A 22,260-nucleotide genomic window follows, 5' to 3' on the forward strand; every position below is an offset into this window, starting at 1 on the left:
CTCAATCAAAAACCACTTCTTACATAAATTACAGTGATAATTGAATTTTTCGCTTTTCAGTTGACTAAAAGAATTATTTAGATGTGTCAAACAGTTATAGTTGTCCATGGACACGGTGATTTATGTAAGAAATAGTTTTTGATTAAGTTTAATAAATTGATGTAAATTAAAACAAAAAAAAAATAAATCCCTCATAGACTTTTGAGAAAAATCCAACATCTGAAAATTATTTTAAAAATTTTTGAAAATTAACCAATATTAAAATTTTTTTCTACGTATTTTTTATTATTTTTAAAATCCGAAATCAAAAAAAAAATATAAATATTTAATGAATTAAGAGAAATTTTAAAAATTAAAAAAAAACACCATTAGATGATAAAAAAAAATAAAGCCATGAGTTTTTTTTTTTTTAATTATCAACATTTTTTGATTTGTTATCCGATGTCAAAATTTTTGTAAAAATGAAGATAAAGATATAATGAATTAATGAAAATTTAAAAAATTTTAAAAATACCATCTTCTGATTTTTCGTAAACAATGGCATGAATGTTCTTTTTTTCAATTTATTATCATTTTTTGACTTTATATCATGATACTGAAGTTAGCCGACGTCTAATTAATTTTATATTTTTCTATGAGTATGAATGTAGCAGACATACTACAATCGAAAAATTCAACAATCGATATCTCTGCGAAAAAACGATTTAAGAAATTTTTAAAACCGAGAATATATTCGTATTTTCATTATCTTTACGCGCATTTTATTCTTTGTTTCTTACTTCTTTTTTGGAGCTATAATTTTTAAAATAAAACTTTAATGAACATTTTCAGAAATTTATATGATTAAAAATATACCAAATTAACACATTTATATTCTTTTTAACTGAATTACAGATGAATTTTATTTTTTTTTTTTTTTTTCAATAAAATTCATCTGTAGTTCAGTTAAAAAAAATATAAATGTGTTAATTTGGTATATTTTTAATCATATATATTTCTGAAAATGTTCATTAAAGTTTTATTTTAAAAATTATAGCTCCAAAGAAAAAGTAAGAAACAAAGAATAAAATGCGTGTAAAAATAATGAAAATACGAATATATTTCCGGTTCTAAAAATTTCTTAAATCGTTTTTTCGCAGAGATATCGATTGTTGAATTTTTCGATTGTCGTATGTCTGCTACATTAATACTCATATTTTTCTTAAAAACGACAAAATTAAACAAAAATATTCTTTAAAAAATACTTCTGTAGTTTTTTAAATCTTCTATATGTACATATTTTTAGTTTTTTGTTCTTTTAAATGGAATTGTTGTAAAAAAAATTAAAAAATGTTCAATTGTCTGCTAACTTGAGGATCATCTTTATATATGATCCTGAAGCTAGCCAACGTCTGATAATTTTTTGATATTTTAAAAATCGATAGATTATAAAAAAAAAAATATTTGAAAAATTCCACTCATACAATACTGGCTAATAATTCTTGAGCGGTAGCATAGAATGGGTAAAAAAAAAATGTCTCAAAATAAAAATGTATGTGACTACTTTCATACAAATGTAAAAATATAAAAATAAAAAGTTGTAAACAAAAAATTCAATAAATATCTGATGATGGGTTGCTTTGTGAGAGCTTCTAAAAAAATTTTTTTTTAATTAAAAATTTTTTTATGAGTGAAAAAAATATTTTATGAGTGAAAAAAATATTTTATTCATTACCATATGTAGATAATTTCCCGAAAAAAAATCCCCACTAAGCGAATGCCAGAAAAATGCTTCAATTCGGAATAAATATCTTTATCTAAACTTCTGATAGAGAAAGCAGTAAATAATTATGACCCTGAAGTTCGCTTTCAGCACTTAAAAAAAAGTTTAGATAAAGATATTTATTCCGAATTGAAGCATTTTTCTGGCATTCGCTTAGTGGGGATTTTTTTTCGGGAAATTATCTACATATGGTAATGAATAAAATATTTTTTTCACTCATAAAAAAATTTTTAATTAAAAAAAAATTTTTAATTAAAAAAAAACGAAATCTGATTGTTCCAAAGCACTGAGCTTGTTATAATTTACATAATTTTAATTAAATTAATTAAGAATTTAATTAAATATTATATTAATTATATAATTATGTCAAGATGTAATCAAATTATAATTATTTAATCATATTAATTAATTTAAGTGTATAGTTGGAGTACAGAATACTGTTTGATTTATGAAAAAAAAAAAAAAATAATAAAACTAATCAGTAATTTCTCAGATTTTGATTTTTCACATTTACTCCGAGTCTCTTATTATAAGTTTACAATTATTTATTGTTTTCCTTAATATTTTTCCATAATAATAACTATAATTTTCATTATTATTATTGTTGTTTTATCATTATTATTAATACTTATATTTTATAACATAAACTTAGTCACTATTACGAGCACATGGTGAAATTCTTCAATTTGTAGGTTATATTTTATTCAGATATTTTATTACAGATATTATTTTTTTTAGAGATATTCAAAAACAGTCGATTATTTAAAAACATATTATTTATAGAGATGGTAATTTTTACGTAATTTTTTTATATTCGTGTTTGGTTATGCAAATGTTGGTTTGTAGGATTTTTTATTTTCATAGTAATTTTTTTTTAGTGATATTTGGAATTACTTCCGTTTTTTATTCATTTATTTAATTATAGAGTATATTTTAAATAGATTGAAATGATTTTATACTTTTTTAATTTTATTTTTTTTTTTATTATTTATGTTTCTATTTGTTGAAATTAAATTTTATAAATTAATTTATATAGAGATAGATTTTTTTTATAGTAATTATTTTTTATTGACTTTTTAATTTAGTTTTTTTTAATTATTCATATTTTTATATAGACACTAAAATTATTTACTAATTTTTAAATAGTGACCATACTTTTATTAGTGATTTTCAAGATAGAGACATTTTTTATAGGGATTTTTTTTTATTCACTTATTTTACAATACATATTTATAATTTTACATTTTATTAATATACATATATTTTTAATTATTGAATTTTTTTTTTACAACTTTTTATTTTTATATTTTTACATTTGTATGAAAGTAGTCACATACATTTTTATTTTGAGACATTTTTTTTTTTACCGATTCTATGCTACCGCTCAAGAATTATTAGCCAGTATTGTAGCTTTTTAAATTTTCTACATGTGCATATTTTTATTTATTTGTTTTAGTAACTGATTTATTAAGCAAAAAAATCCGAAAATTGCCAATGGTCTTTAAACTTCAAAACCATTCTTTATATCTGATATCAAATTTAAAAAAAATCCGAAGATAAAGATATTAAAAAAAGTAATGAAAATTTTAAAAATTGAAAAAATACCATCTTCAGATTTTTCAAAACTGAAGAAATGATGATTTTTTTTTTTTACATAATGAATTTTCGCATAGTTATGAGCTCCAGAAAAAAACTAAAATAATAATTAAAAAAATGACTGAAAACATTTTTTTTTAATGAAAAAATATGTTCAACTATCAAATTCGATAAATATCTGATGATGGGTTGCTTTGTGAGAGCTTCTAAAAAAATTTTTTTTTAATTAAAAATTTTTTTATGAGTGAAAAAAATATTTGATTCATTACCATATGTAGATAATTTCCCGAAAAAAAATCCCCACTAAGCGAATGCCAGAAAAATGCTTCAATTCGGAATAAATATCTTTATCTAAACTTTTTTTTAAGTGCTGAAAGCGAACTTCAGGGTCATAATTATTTACTGCTTTCTCTATCATGAAAACATTTAAAATGACAATATTTTTCCCGAATACTCATAAATCAAAGTATTAATTTTTAAATGTAATCACCAATTTTCCCGCGCTCTTTTTAAAAGTAAGATGGCGGCCTCTCCACTGTTAGGCATCGCCTTTATTACTTTACTATACCCAATATCTAAAGCTAAATTTACATTTTACTCATACATACAGAGACACCAAACGAAATTACTCATCTATAGTATAATTATTTGGTTATAAATGTTTATCATTGACGAAAAGAGATAAAATAAATATAATAAGTGATACGTCAGAGTTTTAGTAAATTGTTAATATAAAAATAAAATAGTTATTGTTAATAAAAAAATATCAACAATGCCAGCAATAGTATCAGGACCACCGCAACAAAGTGAGCATATGTGGCAAGCATTGAAAAATCACATCACTAGAGAACGGCAAAGAAAGAAACAAGGTATTTCATATTTATATTATTTATGTTAAACTATTTTTAATTAATTTATTTCTTTTAATATTTATTAATAATTTATTCAAACAGAACAAGAAGCTGATGCTGAAGAAGAACGATTACGAAAAGAACGTGAAAGACAACAAAAACAAGATGTTATGACTTTGGGAGAAACCAGAGAACAAATTTGTAATTTGGAAGCTGAGCTTTCACAATTAAAAGATGAAAAACATCAATTATTTTTACAACTAAAAAAAGTTCTCAATGAAGATGATAATAGACGGAGACAATTAACTAAAGAGACAAAGTATTTTTACTATTATTATTATTATTATTATTATTATTATTATTTTTTTATAATGATAGCAGTAGACACTTGACAATTTTATTATTTTTAAATAAATAAATTCAATATTAATAAAAAAAACATTAACTTAAAAAACTTTTTATTATCTGTCACCGCGTATTTTAAACCAAGTTTTTTTCTAACGCGTTTTTTGTGTATAACAACTAAAAGATTGACGAATCATATTTTTACACGTAATTCTAAAGAGTAAAATGATTTAAAAGTTATCATTAATTTACTCTATGTTATATTTACAAAAATTATTAATTAAGTAACATTTTATTTAATTAATGTAATTATTGAGGTATTCATAAATTTAATTTATTTAACAATAAGAATAATTTTCAGTATATGCTCGGATGTTTTAACTGCCGTGGGTAATTATCAAACAACAGGAGCAAATGTTGTACATCAACAATTATTTTTACCATTGCCGACTCGAAGTCCATTGTACAAAGTTGCCACAGCCGCTACTTCATCTCATACATTAATGGCTAACGTAAATGTACAAACATAATTAACGATATTCATAAGAAATATTAATTTTTTATTGTCAAAATTTTACTTTTTTATTTTTAATGTATTAGGGGCCATTGAAAAGAAGTCATAGTCCATCACCGCCACCATCAGCATCGTCTTACCACACAGTCTATGGATACAAACCTCCGCCGATGCCAAATTACAATTCTACTCATACACGTAAATTAAATTTAAAGGAAAATTGTTAATTTTTTTTTCTTTATTACTGATATTAAACGAATTTTATTAAACATTAGGTGATTTAAGAGGAGACAGTTGTGGTTTCCCAGAATCAGACGATGCAGCTCGAAGAACTGGCGACTCACGTGCAGTTCTTTGGAATAGTAAATTATATTTTTAATTAAATTAAATAGTACAGATCACTATTAGAATGAAAAATGAACAATTCTAGAGAACTTATTTTGTGTTAGGGTTGAAAATACAGTTAAATGCATTAATTAAATTAAAAAACTACAGTACAATAATTTAGTCGTTGTTTCTATTTTTCATTCTACGAAATGTCATTTTTCATATTAATTTTATCAAAAATTATGATTAAAGTCTACCCTAGTAGGTTCATCGAATACGAAAAAATATTATGAGACTTTGATTATAATTCTTTATGAATCTAATTTGAGTTTTGGTGAAAAAAAAAAAATCTATGAAAAATATTATTTATTTTTATTAGAAAATAATCAGTATCCTCCTTCAACGTTTTATTCAACTCATGCTAGTCAAGGTGTTTACAGTTATTCAGCACCAACGTCACAGTCATCACGAGAAAGTGATCAAGCTAAATCTGTTTATTTGCCAAGTAACCGAGCAACGATAACTCATCAACCAGGTCAGTATTTTTTTAATATGAAAATAAATACAAATTTAATTATAAAGTACTTACTGTTTATTAATCTTTAAATTACATTCAATTTTTTTAAATAGCATACGTCACAAATCTGCATTCAATGGATCATAATAATACCTATCCAGAGGACAAATTTTATTTACGTCCCAGTAATCATGTAACAGTACACGGCGGAGCAATACCAATCCAACAACAACCTCAGGTATATTAACTTATCAAAACAAAATTCATTCCTTATTATTAATCTAACATATCTGGTCTAGATTTTTTAATTAATGAAAAAAAATATTCATGTTTATTATGGATTTCTTTTACATTTCTTAATGTTGTATTATATTAATAATTAATTAATAATTTTTATTGTATAGGGTGCAAAAACTGGTAGTATTACATCAGGTTATCCTGTAAGGGCTCCAAAACCTCCTCCAGGACCTTATCCACCGCCAGGAACTTATGTCAGTTCCTCTGCTACTAATAGTTCCGGTAGATTTTTCATTCCAACAGGCAAAGGATTTCACACGACTCCAATCTGAAGCTTATTTACTAAAAAATATCACTGTTTGATTAATTTATGTAATTTTTTTTTTTTTTACATAATTACTCTATTCCTGTAAAAAAAAAAGTTATGCAATTTTTAGTGAAAGTATTCACTATCTGGTTAATAATATTTTTTTAATTATATTGTAGGCTTAATCTTTTTTCGTTAATAAATTTTATGTAACATATTAGTATGATAAAAAATTCTTGTCCTTAAAATATAGATTTTATATTAAAAAAAAAACTTTATTAATTAAAAATAATTTGTTTTGATAAATAATTTTTTTTTGAAGTTCTCAAATATTTAAAAACTTTCTTTTTACATTAATTTAATTATTTTTATTTTTTACATCATTTTAGTAGTTATTGCAGTGTCCTTCCAGCATACCATTAACAATAAGCGTTCTGTTCTTAAACACTCACTATGGTAAAGGAGGTTTATGCCGCGTCATGAGTCTTGATTATGCGCTTGTGGACGTAGGTTCGAATCCATGGTCCGGTCGGATGAAAAATCCTGTTATATCCTATGTTCTTTTACTTTCTCTATACTTTTAACTTAGCCACAGTCTAGCTCCCTGCTGGTGCTTCAATCACTTGCAGCGGCGTTCCCTAACTGTGGAAATAAATCAGCTTGTGCTTTGCTATGTTCTGTGGTCTTGATCTGTGGCCATTGTAACACGCAGCCATGCTACATTTTTATTAAAACCGTATTCATTATTAGTTAGAAGAATACTTTTCTGCGACCTGAATTTATTATTGTTATACTTTTTGTTTAAAAATTATAATTAAATAAGTCTTGCATTATACGTTACTATTTAATAAACAATATTTTTAAAATATAAATTTTTAATTCAAATAAAAATATATTTTCACAGTAATACAGTAAGTTATATTATTTAAAAATTTAAATCTCATTATGTTAATACTTTAACTTCTATAAGTTAAGAAATAATTTAAATATAAAAATTTTATTCAAAAATATAGATAAAGGTCATACTGTCAACTGGGAAAAGCTTGAAAGTTATGGGAGATAAAAGTTACCAATTGAGAACTTTTAGGAGCAGTACGACTGCAGCGCCGTAAAACATTTCGCATAGTATTCCATATTATTCTACTCTTTGTAAGGGTAACGCAGGATAACAAGCTTCAGCTTGTCTCGGCTCGTCTTATCAACTTTTTCCACCCTAATCAAATTCAATCACGCGAATATAAAATTACTCAAATATTAAGTTTACAATTATTTGTGTTATGATAATTTAAAAATAGTACAAAACTAGACTTATTAATGTAGATATCATTTATAAGTTTCTATTAAACTTTTGATATAAATTTAAAAATTTTATTTCTTCAATTTTTTTTTTTTTTTTTTTTTTTTTTTTTTTTTTGTAACCTACTCGTGAGCCCGAAAGAAGCGATATGACGCGTAGTTAATCAATACCGTAAAATGTACATAGTGTTTTACAATAGTGAATTTATTTAAAAAATATAAACAGTTTAGTTTTAAATTAATAATTTTATTTTAATTTTTAAGTTATATTGTGATATATGTTTTATTTTTCATAGTTAATAACAAAATTTTACTTTTGTTGAATATTTTAATAATTAAAGAATTTAATCTTGTATAAAAAACTATTCGATAAAAGCCGATAAATTTCGGTATGTTTAAAGTTTAAAAAATTATTTTAAAATAATAAATATTTTTGACATTTATGATGATTAATCAAAAGTGAGTGATAGTCGACATGCCAATGTGGCAATCTGATGTGATAATGATTGAATTTTTAAGGTAATTCAATAAAAATATTTAATTGAAATTTTTTTCTATAAAAAAAAAAAAAAAAAACTGAAAATGACATAATTATACAAAATACAAACCATCCAAATAGTACATATATTGTACAAAGATTGAAATAAACGCATGCGCATTTTATATAAACTCAAAGTAATCAATGACCACATTGTTACACGTTCACTATGAATATAAATCACGCACACACACACACACACACACACACACACACACACACACACACACACACACACACACATATATATATATATATATATATATATGTTATACAAAATCCATCTACGTTCTTTATTTTTTAATAAAGAAAAAAAAATTTTATAATGTAAATTTTTATTTTTGCACTTAAAAAAAAAAAAAAAATTATATCCCTTATTAAAAGAAACGATTTAACACAATTAGAAAAAAAAAGTTTTTAAATACTTTTTAATGCTTTTGAATACTTTGAATACTTTTGAATCGCCCTTCTTATGGACATTTAACATTGCAAGTAGCTGCAAATCGTTTCTTTTAATCAGGAATAACATAATATGATAATTTGATTGAAAATAATTAATTTATAAAATTAAAAGAATACATACAACGATTGATGAGATGTAATTTAAAACCGATCTCCATTGTAATCATAAACTAATCTTATAATTGTGATCTTTTATAGGAATCCATATATGTTTACAAGAGAAATGATATTGAATCACTTATATTTATGAGTATCAGTCACAACTTTTCTTCCTAAACTACAAGGTAAATATATCCCCACAAATGACCATGTATTTTTTTAATAACCAGCATGGCTTGTTATACAAAAAAAATAGTATTAAAAGCGTTTAAAGTTCATTAAAATTACTTTATAAATAATTTATTTCAACGAAAAATAATAATTTTTTAATTTATTATTTTATTTTTTGTCACTTTTTTGAAAATTGTATATTACAGTTTTGCATTCATGAATTTTTTTATCAGTTGCAAGAATAAGAAAAAAAAATTACATAAATTAATAATTCTCAATAAAAGTAAAGTTCTCTTTAGTAAATTCTAATAAAATGAATTGATGATTGGTTTGTAAAAATAATGTGGTCTATAATGGGAACATATTTACCTGAAGCCGACTTGAAATTTTTTAATTATTAATAATTTAAAAAGTTTTGTCACTTCAAAATAATTTTACGGTGGCTGTACAATTGATTTGTTATATTTCATTGATAAATTTTTTTTTTTTTTAATATAATTATGAATAATTATTTTAGCTCATTAAGAAGAAATATGGCTGAGTTAAGATCTCTGGACACTACTGATTGTCCAGAGTGTTCAGGGCCTCCGCCGATGTTTCGATTACCGCCCCCACCTCGGCCACCCTTTCTCAAAGAGGGAACATTTTGTTCAGAAGCACCATTGTCCGAACTTGAGGATTGTGGTAATATTCCTGTAAGTATTTAAGTACTTAAGACCCTTATTAACTTATCGTGCTATTTGAACTCGTTAAATTTAATAAAATTTATATGACATTACATAAACTCATCATTAGTAGGAAAGTTTAAAGACAACGATATTAAACTTAAAATCTATTATATGAAATTAAATTTTTTTTAATTACTGACTAGTATTTAGTTTTTTGAAATAATTATTGTTATTAAAATTAATCAATAGTATTTTTTGAGCTCGTTAAAGATTGGCGCGAACTTTTACTCCTAAAAAACTTAACATTAAAGCGTATCAGTTCAAATTATTTTTTTACAGGTTTAATAATAATAATTCCATATATCTTCGATTACTTGCTAATAAAATAAATATTAAAAAATTATTTTTACAGCTCATTGATGTATCATACCATAACATTCCTTCTCTTCAAAATACAGCATTGATAGTAACATGTGCCATTGTTTTACTTCTAACGACAACTACTGTTTTCGTCGTATTCTGGAAGTAAGACTTTTTTATGTTTCTATAAAATATTTTTCGTGTACACAGTAAAAAAAAAAATTAATAAAATTCAGTCTACAGTAATTTTCTAAAAGACCTTTAAAAATAATTAACATTAAATTTAATTTAAAATAAAAATAGTTATTAATTAAATTAACACTTAAAACACAAAAGTGTAATGTAGACCGAAGGTAAAAATTTTTTTTTTTATGTGTATAATTTATCTACTAAATTAGTTGTGTGTTAATCGTCATTTAATTTGCTTTTGAATGCTAAACTGCTGTAATATATTTAACTCAAATGTTTTTTTTTTTTATATTTTACTGTCACATATTTTGCACTAATTATCTATGTAAATATACATAAAACTTCTGACTAATATAATGGCGATTTAAAGGTGAGTATTATACAATAACTGCTAGTGTTCATTCCTCATACATAGGTAAAAAATATATTGTGTGACAAGGGATAAAACAAAACGATTTCAGACCAGGGTGAAGTTGGCTGCTCGAGCCGTAAGCGAGGGCTGACATCACCTGCAGTCTAAAATCGTGTTTCATCTTGACTTACACACTATAATTTTCATGATTACCTGCATTGGAACTTAAAGTTTCATTGTCAATAGCCAGTCAAATAAGTTAATTTAAAACCAATGATATGATCAACTATTAGCGTAAGCGTAAATTGTCATTTACAATTTATTATTAAACAGAAACTATAAATACTATTCTTATTCATACTAATATTTACAAAACTGTCATTTACGTACATAAACATTATGGTCAGAAATGACTATTAAAGAAATGTCAAGTATCAGAGTTTAAATTGCGAAAGCCTCCAGTCAACGGGCAGAAACATTATTTGTTTCTTCCCAAGGGACGAAACAAGTGTGTTTCTGCCCGCTAACTGAAAACATGCATTCACAATTCACGCTTTTGCTATAGTATATTACATACCTAGGCCAGTAAAATATGACAAGTTTTAGATCACATGTTATTGTTGGCCGCGGCGGGCAAATATGTGATCTAAGGCTTTCTTTTTTACTTGCCACACGGACAAAAAATAGGCGCTGCAACAGGATTTTCCCTATGGAATAAATAGAATAAGGAACAAGTTTCATGTACTAATTTTTTTGTCCGTATAATGAAATTTCAGAATTTTTTTAAATTTTAATTTTTTTCCAAACTTTGAATTTTTTTTTCAAATTTTGAAATTTCATTATACGGACATAAAAAAATTAGTCCATGAAACTTATTCCTTATCCTATTTATTCCACAGGATTTATCCTGTTGCTGTAACATGAAAATCCTGTTGCTGCAACAGGATTTTGTCCTGTTGCTCCCACAGGACTGCGTTTTGTTGCAGCGCCTATTTCTTTTTTACCGTGCAAAGTGTGTATGGTATTTTTCTGCTCGACGTGAGCCGGAAAGTGGCCACAATCGCGAGATTGGACTAAAATTAGCATGTTTTGACTGTTTGTAGAGACAGTGAAACTTTAAGTTTCGATTCTGATATCATGAAAAAATATATCTTTTTACAGTTTAACTTTTTGTTTTCAATAGATACTTACTTTTTGTTTTGCGTTTTGCTTTTTGATTAAAGCTTGATTATAATAAATCTCATAGTTAGTTGTAGATGCAATCATTATTTTTTGTTAAAGTTATCTACTTCTATATCCTTCTTGTAATTTATAATTTTATTTAAAAAATAAATTCAAACAGTCTCTAAGTAAATACCACTTTCCTATTGTTAATGAAAAAGTTGATATTATCTAATCTTTCTGTAATATGATATAACTTTTTAATTGAAAGTTACATTTTCTACAATAAAATATCTGTCTCTTGTATTTATTCACGTAAATTTCAAGTATTTTCTCTTTAGTGTTATAAAAAAAAAAAAAAAATTACTAAAATTTTGTCTGATTCTTTTCTAAAAATTTTTTTGGGATTAAATATCAAAATTAATAAATTTTTCAGTTACATGACATTCAAATTATCACTAGATCGTTATAAGCCTCACGATCTTCAGCATGAACCGTTTCTTTTAAATGACTTGAAAGAACCCACTCGTTTAAGGTAAGATTAATATATATTATATCATTATATTTAATATTTATTTTATAAGCAATGCTTTTGTGTTTCTACACTTACTGTCTTGTATGCAAAATTATTATTATGTAATAACTATGTAAATTTATAGCCATTTTTTTTTAATTAATATAAAAAATAGTCGTCTAAGAAGGAAAATCTGAACAAGATTTTTTATTAACTTATAAAGAAGTTTATAATATTAAATAATCTCAGGTCAAACATCTTTTAAAAAATTATAAAAATAAAAAAAAAAATTTTTAATACCTATAATTTAATTTTAATTACATAGTTTTAGTCGTAATATTATAATTTTCCCTTCATAAATTTAAAATTATAAGATAACGTCTATGATTTATTTAATTTAACAAATGGCCTTTTTTAAAAATCAGCAAAACTTTGCGAAGAAAAATAAATATAAAGTATATTGATATATTTATATACAATTATGCCGACATATATTACTGAATTAAAAAGGCAAAAAAATGAAAGTAATTTACATATATACATATTTTTATATATTAGAATGAGTCTCATTTTTAAAAAATATCAGTTTTACTCTAAAATATCTTAAATGTAATCTAAATAAAGAATTTCAAAAAATTTGATTTCGATAGTTTGTTAAAAGTCACTGAGTTTTCTAAATTTCGGAAATCAAAAATCAAAATTTATATTTTTTAGTTTAAACTTTTCCAATCTCTAAAGTTAAAATATCTTGTCTCGATCTTTCCTATTTTCAATAACTTAAAAATAATTAATATTTTTAAAACAAATACATATTTTATCTATCCCAGGTTTTTGGCACGCCCATGTTTCAACATTTTTGGACTGTCACGCGTATGGCAATGCCTACCGACTTGCTGTCAATTGTCAGCAGAAGGACCAGCAGCCAGTCTCATCCATGCACCACTTAAAGAAACCAGTGATTCAAGAAGAACGTTCGTCAATCAACAGCCTCACCCTCATCAGTATCGTCATTATGCAGTTCAACATACCGATACTTCAACAATACGCACAGGACACTTGCACTCTGACTTAACTGCTAATCATGAACGATTTCATTATAATTGCCGATCGGTTAATAACAATCCTCATATTAATAATGCAAGAGAAAATAATTCACAAATAAAATCACCCGGTATACCATCAGCTAACAGCGAACACGTAATGATGCTTCTAAGCGTTGCAGCACAATTAACCAATAAAAAACCACGATTTCTGTGAAAAAAAAAAAAATTATTATTAAAAAAATATCATACAAGGTAAAGTCACTGGTTTATCTAATTTAATATAAATAAATTAATTATATTAATAAATTAAATTATACAGACAAAATAATTTATTGAAGATATTTTTTATTCTACGAATAAATTTATAAATATTTTTTAAGCAATTAAATTTTTAATCTAATAATATAATGTGTGACAAGAATTGAAACAAGACAATTTCAGACGAGCGTGATATTGATTGTCGGAGCCAAAAGTGAAAGCTGCCATCACATAAAGTTTTAAAGTGTGTTTTATCTGGATTAAAGCTTAAATTTCTGGAGTCAGTTTAAATGATAAAAGTTAAGAGCAATAGCGTATGAATAAATTCAACTGTCAACTTGATTCGTCGCAATGATTGTTCTGAGGTATAATAAACAAATGCGATTCGGACACGGTTAAAATGAAGTAGAAAATTAATTTATTGGGAAGAAACTATGCGTTTTATGTTTTAGGAAAGAAACTAGTGATTTTTAATTCGCAATTTGAATGCAGTGATATAAAAAAATTAAGTTTTGTTTAAATATAAAAAATAAAAGCCTAATACAATGAGTTTCTAATAGCAGCTATTTTAAAACTAAAAATAGCTGATTCACAAATTTAAATAAAAATCAATGTCTTTACCTCATATTACTCAATAATACTGAGCTTGGCTCATTTTATACATATTGCAATATTCATCGTAAATTGTCGCAAAAAGTGCTTATCATCAAATGAAAATGATCTTTTTTTTCTATTTGGCAATCAGTTATACATGTAAATATACTATTGCCTATTTGAAGATTTTTGTGATTCACTTTAAGAACTGTTTTCAGATAATTTTGTCCCAGCTTTTCTCTGAAATAAAAGCTCTAAACGCAAAATAAAGACACAGAACCGATGCTTTACTCTATGAACTAGCGAAGTGCACTTGAATTTTTTGATAACTTCCATTTGTTTACGAGAAAAGTTTGGACAAAGTTCCTATTTAATGTACAAGTGCAACAGAGATAGTACCGTTTATCCAGTTGAGTGCGAATAGAGAAACAAATGAAAACGCGTCTTAAGATGATAAAAAAAATCTAATTGAATAAATAAAATATAATTTCTATTAATATTTAAGTATGAAAAATATAATTTTCAAATTACATTTATGAAATAAAAAAAAAAAAATCAAATGAAATTACTCAATAATTACAGAAATGTATTGCTAAATTAAATATATTTATTCTAGTCATTTAAAACTTTTATTTAGTTGTAATTTTTTCATTCGAAATTTTATAAAATTCTAACTTAAAAAAAAATAAATAGGCTAATGCCGATGTAATTAATATATTGTTTTTCTTTATTTATATATATTTAAATAAACTCTTCAAATATATACGTATTATTATGGAAGATAAAATTTCTTATATTATATATAAATTTATATTATTATACGTAAGTATTTGTATTTTGACTTATAGCGCAATCATATGACATATAGCGTAAACAGCGCTAATACTTTTAAAATTTTTTAAAAATTATATGTTTTCTTTCTTTTCTCGAAATAAAACGAAAACAAAACATGTGTGTATACATTGTATGAAAGTTTTTGAAAAATAAAAAATAACTTGATTATTAAATATTCAATTTTATCATTCATTGTTTCTTATTTAATATTTACGTTAATATTTTTGTTTCATTTAAGTTAATATCCCTGGTTAAACAAAACGATTCACGCAATATTGAATGTACATCTATATCTATATAGTAGTAAAACTGAATCGTTCTGAATTGTTTTGAATTGTTTCTTTTAATCAGGGTAGCTGAAATGATTTTATTGTTTTACGTCATTGATCACATCATAAATTATGAATACAACAGAGTTCAATAAGCATGCAACAATATATTTTTTTTATGCATGATATATTCCTTATTCGCATAAATATTTTTGTATTAAATACATCTATTTTTACAAGCTCACATTACACTTAAAAGTTAATCAAATATCAAGTACTTCATTAATTTTAAATTATAAATACTGCCCCGATCTTTACAAAAAAAAAAAAAAATTAACAGTAAAATGCATTAGTCAGTTACAAATATTGTTGATATCTATAGATAAATATATTTTGTAGACTCGTTACACTTGTTTAAAAGTTTCACTCGTGTAACACGTGTACCCCCTCCTTGGTTTAAAAAAATACTCTATTAGGACACGCATTCCTATTTAACTCAGGATTCTTTACATGATTTCGTGGTATCACAAACTTAAATCAGTGAAGCATTAGTCAGTACAGGTAAGGGCGTGTTCATTTTCGTTCAGTATCAACGGAAAAATTATATATATTTAAAAATTTAGTTAATAATAAAAATTTTTAAAAATGTTAAGTGTTAATAAATTTATTTTATTTCAATTATTTTTATTATATACTTATGGTAAGATGATTTTTTTATTAATTGTAATTCAATTGACGGTACAAATAAATGATATATATAGTATACTTATTTATTTTTATGTTATAGTTTGTTTGTCTTCTCAAGAAGAAAGAGATTATAAATGTGAGATTCCTCATGTCATAAGAGGAGCTTGGTTTTCATGGGAAGGTAAAAAAGTAAACACAGAAATAAATGCTGAATATATGACAGATCGTGGAAAATGTATCCTTATGGAGGAACACGAAAGACTGAATTATACATTAATATTTAAAAAAAATATGTGTTATCACTGTGTTAAACTTATTGTAAGAACAATTAATGTTTTAGAAAAAACAGAGTGTAAGTAATTTAATTTTATAATTATTATTTTTGATAGATTTCATAGAAATCTATCTATTGTATTTATCCTCATGGTGAAATTTTCAAAAAAATTTGCCATAATCTATTATAATTCGTTGAGTAGGTTTCAAAAATACAATTGATTCAAAACTTTGTATATATATATATATATCCTGATTAAAAGAAATGATTCAAAACGATTTGCAATGTTAAATGCCGATAAGAAGGGTGATTTAAAAATATTCAAAGTATTTAAAAGCATTAAAAAGTATTTAAAAATTTTTTTTTATAATCATTTTAAATCGTTTCTTTTAATAAGTATATATATATATATATATATATATATATATATATATATATATATTAACGCGTCTTGTTGAGAAGATAGTACTTATAATTCTAAACAGACCTTAATGAAACTTGGCACACTTATTCTATAAATGATTATCTCGGTTAAATTCGAAGATGAGCAAAATTGGTCAATTAGTTTAGAAAGAGTGGTGGTTTAAAATTTTCAAATTAACAAAAAACGCTACTTTCGCCGCTTTTTTTTTTTAGTAACTTTTTAACTGAAACATGTACTCTTATTGGGTAAAAAAAAACGTCATAGTTAGATAATAAAATAAGCTATATTTTCCTTTTCTTATGTTTCACTTTCCCATAATTTTTCCAATTTTAATAAAGGTTCAAAGTTACATGATTGATTTTTGTGTTAAGGTAAAAATTTAATTATTATATCTTTGACAATTTTTGACAGATGATTATGAAATTTCATATATTTACTCTTTAGGCAATTATCTTAATCGAGTTCAAAAATTAAAAAAGTCGGTCGAGTATTTGGGAAATGGTGGCAATTTGCAAATTTCAAATTGATGAAAATTGTTGCTTGAATAATTTTTTAACGGAAACTTCTATCTTTATTACGTAAAAAGAATGTCAAAATTCTGTGAAAATAAGCTATGTTTTTTTTTTTCACTTTGTACTTTAGGATAATTTTTCGATTTTCAGTAAAGGTTTAAAGTTACCACGATTGATTTCTGTGTTATGGTTAAAATTCCATTATTCTATCTTTCGCGGTTCTCAACCTCGACATTCATCAAAAATGTCAAAAAAAAAAAAGTAATTTTCAATTCAATTTTATTTTAAAACTTCAAAATAAAGAAACAATGAGAAATCTACTTATCGGCTGCCCAATTTCAAAACACAGTAAGTGAAAAATTTTTCAAAATCGATTTTTTAATATTTTTAGTTCCAGTGGAGTTTTGTGAACATGATTCTATACATATTTCAAAAATTTTATTTTTGTCAGTTACTGTGTTTCGAAATTGGGCAGCCGTTATATTTCGGATGCCGAATGGCCTTTTTTTATTTTCATTAATTTACTTAATTATATATATTTTTATTAAAGTGAATTGTGTAAATTTACCTGAAGGAGTAAAACCAACGATTAATGATGTATGCCGAGGATTGAAAAATGATCAACAACTTATAACATTATTTTCAAAAAATCAAAAACCTGTTAACTGCAGATCATCTCTTGAGGGTGTATGGAAATTTGCCTATCAGGTAATTTTTAAAATCAAATAAAAAAATTAAAAAATATATTCAATATAAAGTAAAAAAAATTTTTTAAATTCACGGTTATTTTTAGAATCGATTTAGATTTACTGGAGAGTGTTATCATGAAGATGCTCAAATAAGATCATGCCAAACAGCGGGTACTCAGTTTTTGATAACAAACCAAAAATTTAATATAACTTATAAAAAATGTGAAAACATGAATGGAACATTTGATGGAGGTAAGAACATATTCATTTACCGTTTAAAATATTTTATGATTATTTTATATTAAATGGATTTAATTACTCAGTGGTTGAATATAGTTGTTTGGGCAATTGGTTCGTTGGAAAAAATCATTTCTTCGCAGTTGTGAATACAAAAGAATCAAGAGAAGATGAAAAATATCGATGCTTTTTAAGAAATCGTGATGACGATTTGTATATTGGCGCATCTATTACCGCTGAATGTAATACATTGAATTCAGTTGAAAAAAGTCCTGAACGACTGCGAATTATTCCAATTAAATCAGAAATTATCGAGCCAAGATGTCAGTTACCGCAAAATATGTCAGGAGAGTGGATAAATATGGCTAATAATGAAGCTAACGTTGTCATTAATGAGACTCATATTATTGAAACATGGAATCCTGATGAAGGACGTGAACGAAAAACAATTTATACCTGTCAGCAACAACGTGATCATAGATTCATGATGGCTCGTTTAGCTGTTGATGGATGGTAATTTTTTATTATAATATTTACACATTTAAACCATTTTGTAAAAAGTATTGAACAACAAGTAGATTAAAATTTATAATTGCTCCCTGATTGTTTTGATGGACATAAAAATTATATATATTTAAATGTATTACAGTCAAACAGATTACATTTGTTTTGAATTTATACCACGACATCACAACATTATAAGATTTAGAAAAAGTGTTGCTGTTGTTCAAAATGATTTTTCAACAGTTTGTTCATGGGTAAAATTTCAAAATTCTATCAAATGGAAGTACGATATGTTCATAAGTATGTTTTAATTATAAAGAATCATTTTTTTGTCATATAAAATAACTAATAGGAATCCGATATGACTAAGTAACTGTCGAAGTATTTGCTATTACTAAATTCATTAAATAATTGGGTCATATTCCATGTCTAATCAACCAATGGTTGATATCGACCTCTTTTGATTTGGACGAATATTGGTCAGAAGTTTTTCTATTACCATAAAACGCATTTCCGCTAAAGGAAAAAAATTTGAAAATTTTTCTTCAAAAGTTATGCAAAATTCAAAATTTCGCGATTTTTCCAGTTTGTCAACTTAATTTTTTAAATATCTCGAAAACTATGATAATTACAATAATGATTCAAAGCTTGTTTTAAAAGGGATACTTGAGGCTATAAAAAAAAAAAAAAAAAATATTCCAAAGAAAAATTTTGAAAAATAACAAATTTGTCAAATTTTGAATTCTTGAAATTCGTCAAAAATGACGATCGACATTAAATTTTTGGCTCAATTTTTTTTTTGTATAACACCTTGTACTTATTTTAAAAGATTCTGGAATTTTCAGAACTGTGTTTTTTGTTTTTGCAAAAATATGAATTTTTAATTTTTTTTTTTTTTTTTTTTTTTTTCATTTTTTTGTTAAGTAAAGTTAAGCAATCACGTAATTAAGTAAATTTCTGTAGTAGATTTTTCACTTATTGTCATAACAATGTGAAAAAGACCATCATTGACGGTTATATTCTTATTCGGTTGATAAATATCAAATAAATAAAAATATACCTGTCACTAATGGTCTTTTTTTACATTTTTATATAAAATATAATAATTATATTTCATAGATACCAAATAAATTAGAATGTAACCGTCAGTAATGGTCTTTTTTCATCTTCATGTCAATAAGCGAAATTTTTACTACTGAATTTCACAAAATTGATTGATTTCTTAACTAAACTTAACCAAAAATAAAAAAAAAAAAAGTTATTTAATAAAGTTCAAAAATCCGTATTTTTTAAAAAGTAAAAAATACAGTCGATAGATATCAAATAAATAAAAATATAACCGTCAATGATGGTCTTTTTCACATTATTATGACATTAAGTGAAAATTCTACTGCTGAAATTTACTTAATTACGTGATTGCTTAACTTGACTTAACAAAGAAATGAAAAAAAAAAAATTAAAAATTCATATTTTTGCAAAAACAAAAAACACAGTTCTGAAAATTCTAGAATCTTTTAAAATAAGTATAAGGTGTTGTACAAAAAAAATTGAGCCAAAAATTTAATGTCGATCGTCATTTTTGACGAATTTCAAGAATTCAAAATTTGACAAATTTGTCATTTTTCAAAATTTTTTTTTGAATATTTTTTTTTTTTATAGCCCCAAGTATCCCTTTTAAAACAAGCTTTGGATCATTATTGTAACTATCATAGTTTTCAAGATATTTAAAAAATAAATTTGAAAAACTAGAAAATTCACGAAATTTTGAATTTTGCATAACTTTTCAAGAAAAATGTTCAAATTTTTTTCCTTTAGCAGAAATGCGTTTTATAGTAATAGAAAACTTCTGACCAAAATTCGTCTAAATCGAAAGGGGTCGATTTCAACCATTGGTCGATTTGACATGGAATGACCCAATTTTAAATTCAATTATTTATCAAATTGTTGCAACTTTTCTAATCCCAATGGTTTTTTTTAAATTTTTTATTTTCTTTCACTCTCTTATTTTTGATTATTATTAATAAATATCCTTTCCTAGTAAAAATTTTATAATAGTTTTGATTACAACAGAATATTTAAAATAAAAAAATAAAAAGCAAAAAACCCGCATACGCTGAAATTTTTGATTTTTCCCATAAGGAAATTAGAAATTTTTATAAAAATTCTAAAAACAGTTGATCATGTTGGTCCGTCTCGAAATTTCCTGCTATTTTCGAGTCTGAAAAGTTGCAACACAGTATGAGAAATATCAATGTTAGAAAATTTTTCTTATACTCTTAAGAATGTACACTAAATAATTAATAATTTTTAAATTAAACTTAGAAAAAAATCCTGTTCCCGTAAGATGTCCAGTCGCTGGAAAATTTCAATTTACACAGAAAGGAGATGTACTATTTGAAACAAAAATTTTAGGAGGCGTTACATTGGCACCGCGAGCCTTAACTTATTGCAAGCAAAATATATCTGATTTTTCGGTTTGTGATTACGATCAAAAAGAAATACAAGTTGATGAAAATTATTGTTTGTCAGTAGATTATCGAGGACGTCCATTAGACATTGATAGTAAGATTTTATTCATTATTTTAATATCATTATTAATATTAACAACAATATTTAATTTACGATAATTATTATTATTAAAGGTGATCCTGATTATAAAATGAAATGCATCGGTTATTATTTTGAAAATCTTCAATCGTATTTAATAACGTACGATGAACTAGATCCATTTAGTAATTATCGTTGTTGGGTGTATCAAAGAGCTGAGCTTAACAGAGTTTTGATGTCACAAGCTGTTGGACCTTATTGTCATATTAATCAGACGGCGAGAAGTTATAATTGGACTGAAGGAGCTGCTGTTGCTATTGATATGATGGTAAATTTGTATACTTATTCATTTATTGAAGTCGATTATTCATGAATTTATAATTATATTAATATAATATATTTTAATTATAGGAATATGAACGTGAACGTGATGAATGCCCGTTGTTTTTCGATAATGGCAAAAATCCTTGGAAAACAAGTGAAAGTCACATCTATGTTTTTACATTTAATCAAAATTCTGCAAGTGCGAGTACGAGTATTTTTTCACTATTAATTTTAACTTTATTTTTAATATTTTAAATTGTATGTTAGATCAATATTTTTTATTTAATAACAATTGTTATAGTCTGTCAAGTACTTCAGTATTTTTATCGAAATTATTAAAATAAAATTATTTTTAAAGTAAAAATGTCGATGATTTCTTATTTTAATTTAAAATAAATGATATTATAAAAACATTTTCTTAAAAACATAATCTTTGTTTTAAAATTTACTGCAATTTTTTATTTCTTTTCTTACTGGCTTTTTACTTACACAGAATTCATTGGAATCGTTCTGTTACTTTTCCCTTTCAAAAATGAATAATATTTTTCTATTAAATCGAAAAAATAGGGATTTACTCTGGCAACATAAAATAAATTATATTAACTATTAACTTGAGTTAATAGTTTTGAATTTTAATTTGGGGAAATAAATCTCCAACAGAGTTGAAAATTTTAAAAAGAAGAGTTTCGTAGTGAAAAAGTAGAAGGTCAGTTGAAGGGAAGTAACTTCATCTTCCGGCAGTTAATTTTATTAACTACGCATGTGCAAATAATTATGTTAACCATTTACACTCGTGCA

General features: G+C 24.7%; 3 protein-coding genes across 5 annotated transcripts; all 3 read left to right on the forward strand.

Moving 5' to 3' along the window:
- The first annotated feature begins 2,292 nt into the window (after positions 1–2,292).
- Positions 2,293–6,673, forward strand: LOC103579005 (G protein pathway suppressor 2). 2 transcript variants are annotated; one of them, XM_008560282.3, is made up of 9 exons: positions 2,293–2,450; positions 3,969–4,227; positions 4,312–4,528; positions 4,916–5,066; positions 5,155–5,266; positions 5,344–5,430; positions 5,775–5,930; positions 6,026–6,150; positions 6,317–6,673. In XM_008560282.3, the coding sequence occupies exons 2-9, from the start codon at positions 4,131–4,133 to the stop codon at positions 6,479–6,481; spliced, it is 1,110 nt and encodes a 369-aa protein (XP_008558504.1). In that variant the 5' UTR covers positions 2,293–2,450; positions 3,969–4,130; the 3' UTR covers positions 6,482–6,673. The 2 variants fall into 2 exon arrangements, with proteins under 2 accessions (XP_008558504.1, XP_008558503.1); XM_008560281.2 differs by having other exon boundaries at positions 2,432–2,450; positions 4,916–5,072.
- Positions 6,674–7,869: 1,196 nt separating this feature from the next.
- Positions 7,870–14,758, forward strand: LOC103579006 (uncharacterized). Of its 2 annotated transcripts, XM_053741199.1 has the most exons (5): positions 7,870–8,271; positions 9,540–9,717; positions 10,103–10,215; positions 12,189–12,287; positions 13,094–14,758. In XM_053741199.1, the coding sequence occupies exons 1-5, from the start codon at positions 8,228–8,230 to the stop codon at positions 13,521–13,523; spliced, it is 864 nt and encodes a 287-aa protein (XP_053597174.1). In that variant the 5' UTR covers positions 7,870–8,227; the 3' UTR covers positions 13,524–14,758. The 2 variants fall into 2 exon arrangements, with proteins under 2 accessions (XP_053597174.1, XP_053597175.1); XM_053741200.1 differs by lacking the exon at positions 12,189–12,287.
- Positions 13,919–21,801, forward strand: LOC103579022 (uncharacterized). The gene is made up of 10 exons (XM_014439715.2): positions 13,919–13,961; positions 16,052–16,303; positions 17,712–17,869; positions 17,955–18,102; positions 18,174–18,600; positions 18,737–18,891; positions 20,914–21,153; positions 21,234–21,466; positions 21,550–21,673; positions 21,764–21,801. Exons 1-10 carry the CDS (start codon positions 13,919–13,921, stop codon positions 21,799–21,801), a joined length of 1,818 nt encoding a protein of 605 aa, XP_014295201.2.
- The last annotated feature ends 459 nt before the right edge of the window (positions 21,802–22,260 follow it).

The sequence above is a fragment of the Microplitis demolitor genome, chromosome 8 (assembly GCF_026212275.2).
Source record: "Microplitis demolitor isolate Queensland-Clemson2020A chromosome 8, iyMicDemo2.1a, whole genome shotgun sequence".
NCBI lineage: Eukaryota > Metazoa > Arthropoda > Insecta > Hymenoptera > Braconidae > Microplitis > Microplitis demolitor.

What these genes read in the sequence shown, in the direction of transcription:
- LOC103579005 (XM_008560281.2), top strand. Translation starts at nt 4,131, where the DNA reads ATGCCAGCAATAGTATCAGGACCACCGCAACAAAGTGAGCATATGTGG. An exon ending in CAATTAACTAAAGAGACAAA is followed by an intron (nt 4,529 to 4,915) that starts GTATTTTTACTA and finishes AATAATTTTCAG; the next exon opens with TATATGCTCGGATGTTTTAA. An exon ending in AACGATAACTCATCAACCAG is followed by an intron (nt 5,931 to 6,025) that starts GTCAGTATTTTT and finishes TTTTTTAAATAG; the next exon opens with CATACGTCACAAATCTGCAT.
- LOC103579006 (XM_053741199.1), top strand. Translation starts at nt 8,228, where the DNA reads ATGCCAATGTGGCAATCTGATGTGATAATGATTGAATTTTTAAG. An exon ending in GTTTTCGTCGTATTCTGGAA is followed by an intron (nt 10,216 to 12,188) that starts GTAAGACTTTTT and finishes TAAATTTTTCAG; the next exon opens with TTACATGACATTCAAATTAT. An exon ending in AAAGAACCCACTCGTTTAAG is followed by an intron (nt 12,288 to 13,093) that starts GTAAGATTAATA and finishes TATCTATCCCAG; the next exon opens with GTTTTTGGCACGCCCATGTT.
- LOC103579022 (XM_014439715.2), top strand. Translation starts at nt 13,919, where the DNA reads ATGATTGTTCTGAGGTATAATAAACAAATGCGATTCGGACACG. An exon ending in ACAAATGCGATTCGGACACG is followed by an intron (nt 13,962 to 16,051) that starts GTTAAAATGAAG and finishes TTTATGTTATAG; the next exon opens with TTTGTTTGTCTTCTCAAGAA. An exon ending in GAATGGAACATTTGATGGAG is followed by an intron (nt 18,103 to 18,173) that starts GTAAGAACATAT and finishes TTAATTACTCAG; the next exon opens with TGGTTGAATATAGTTGTTTG.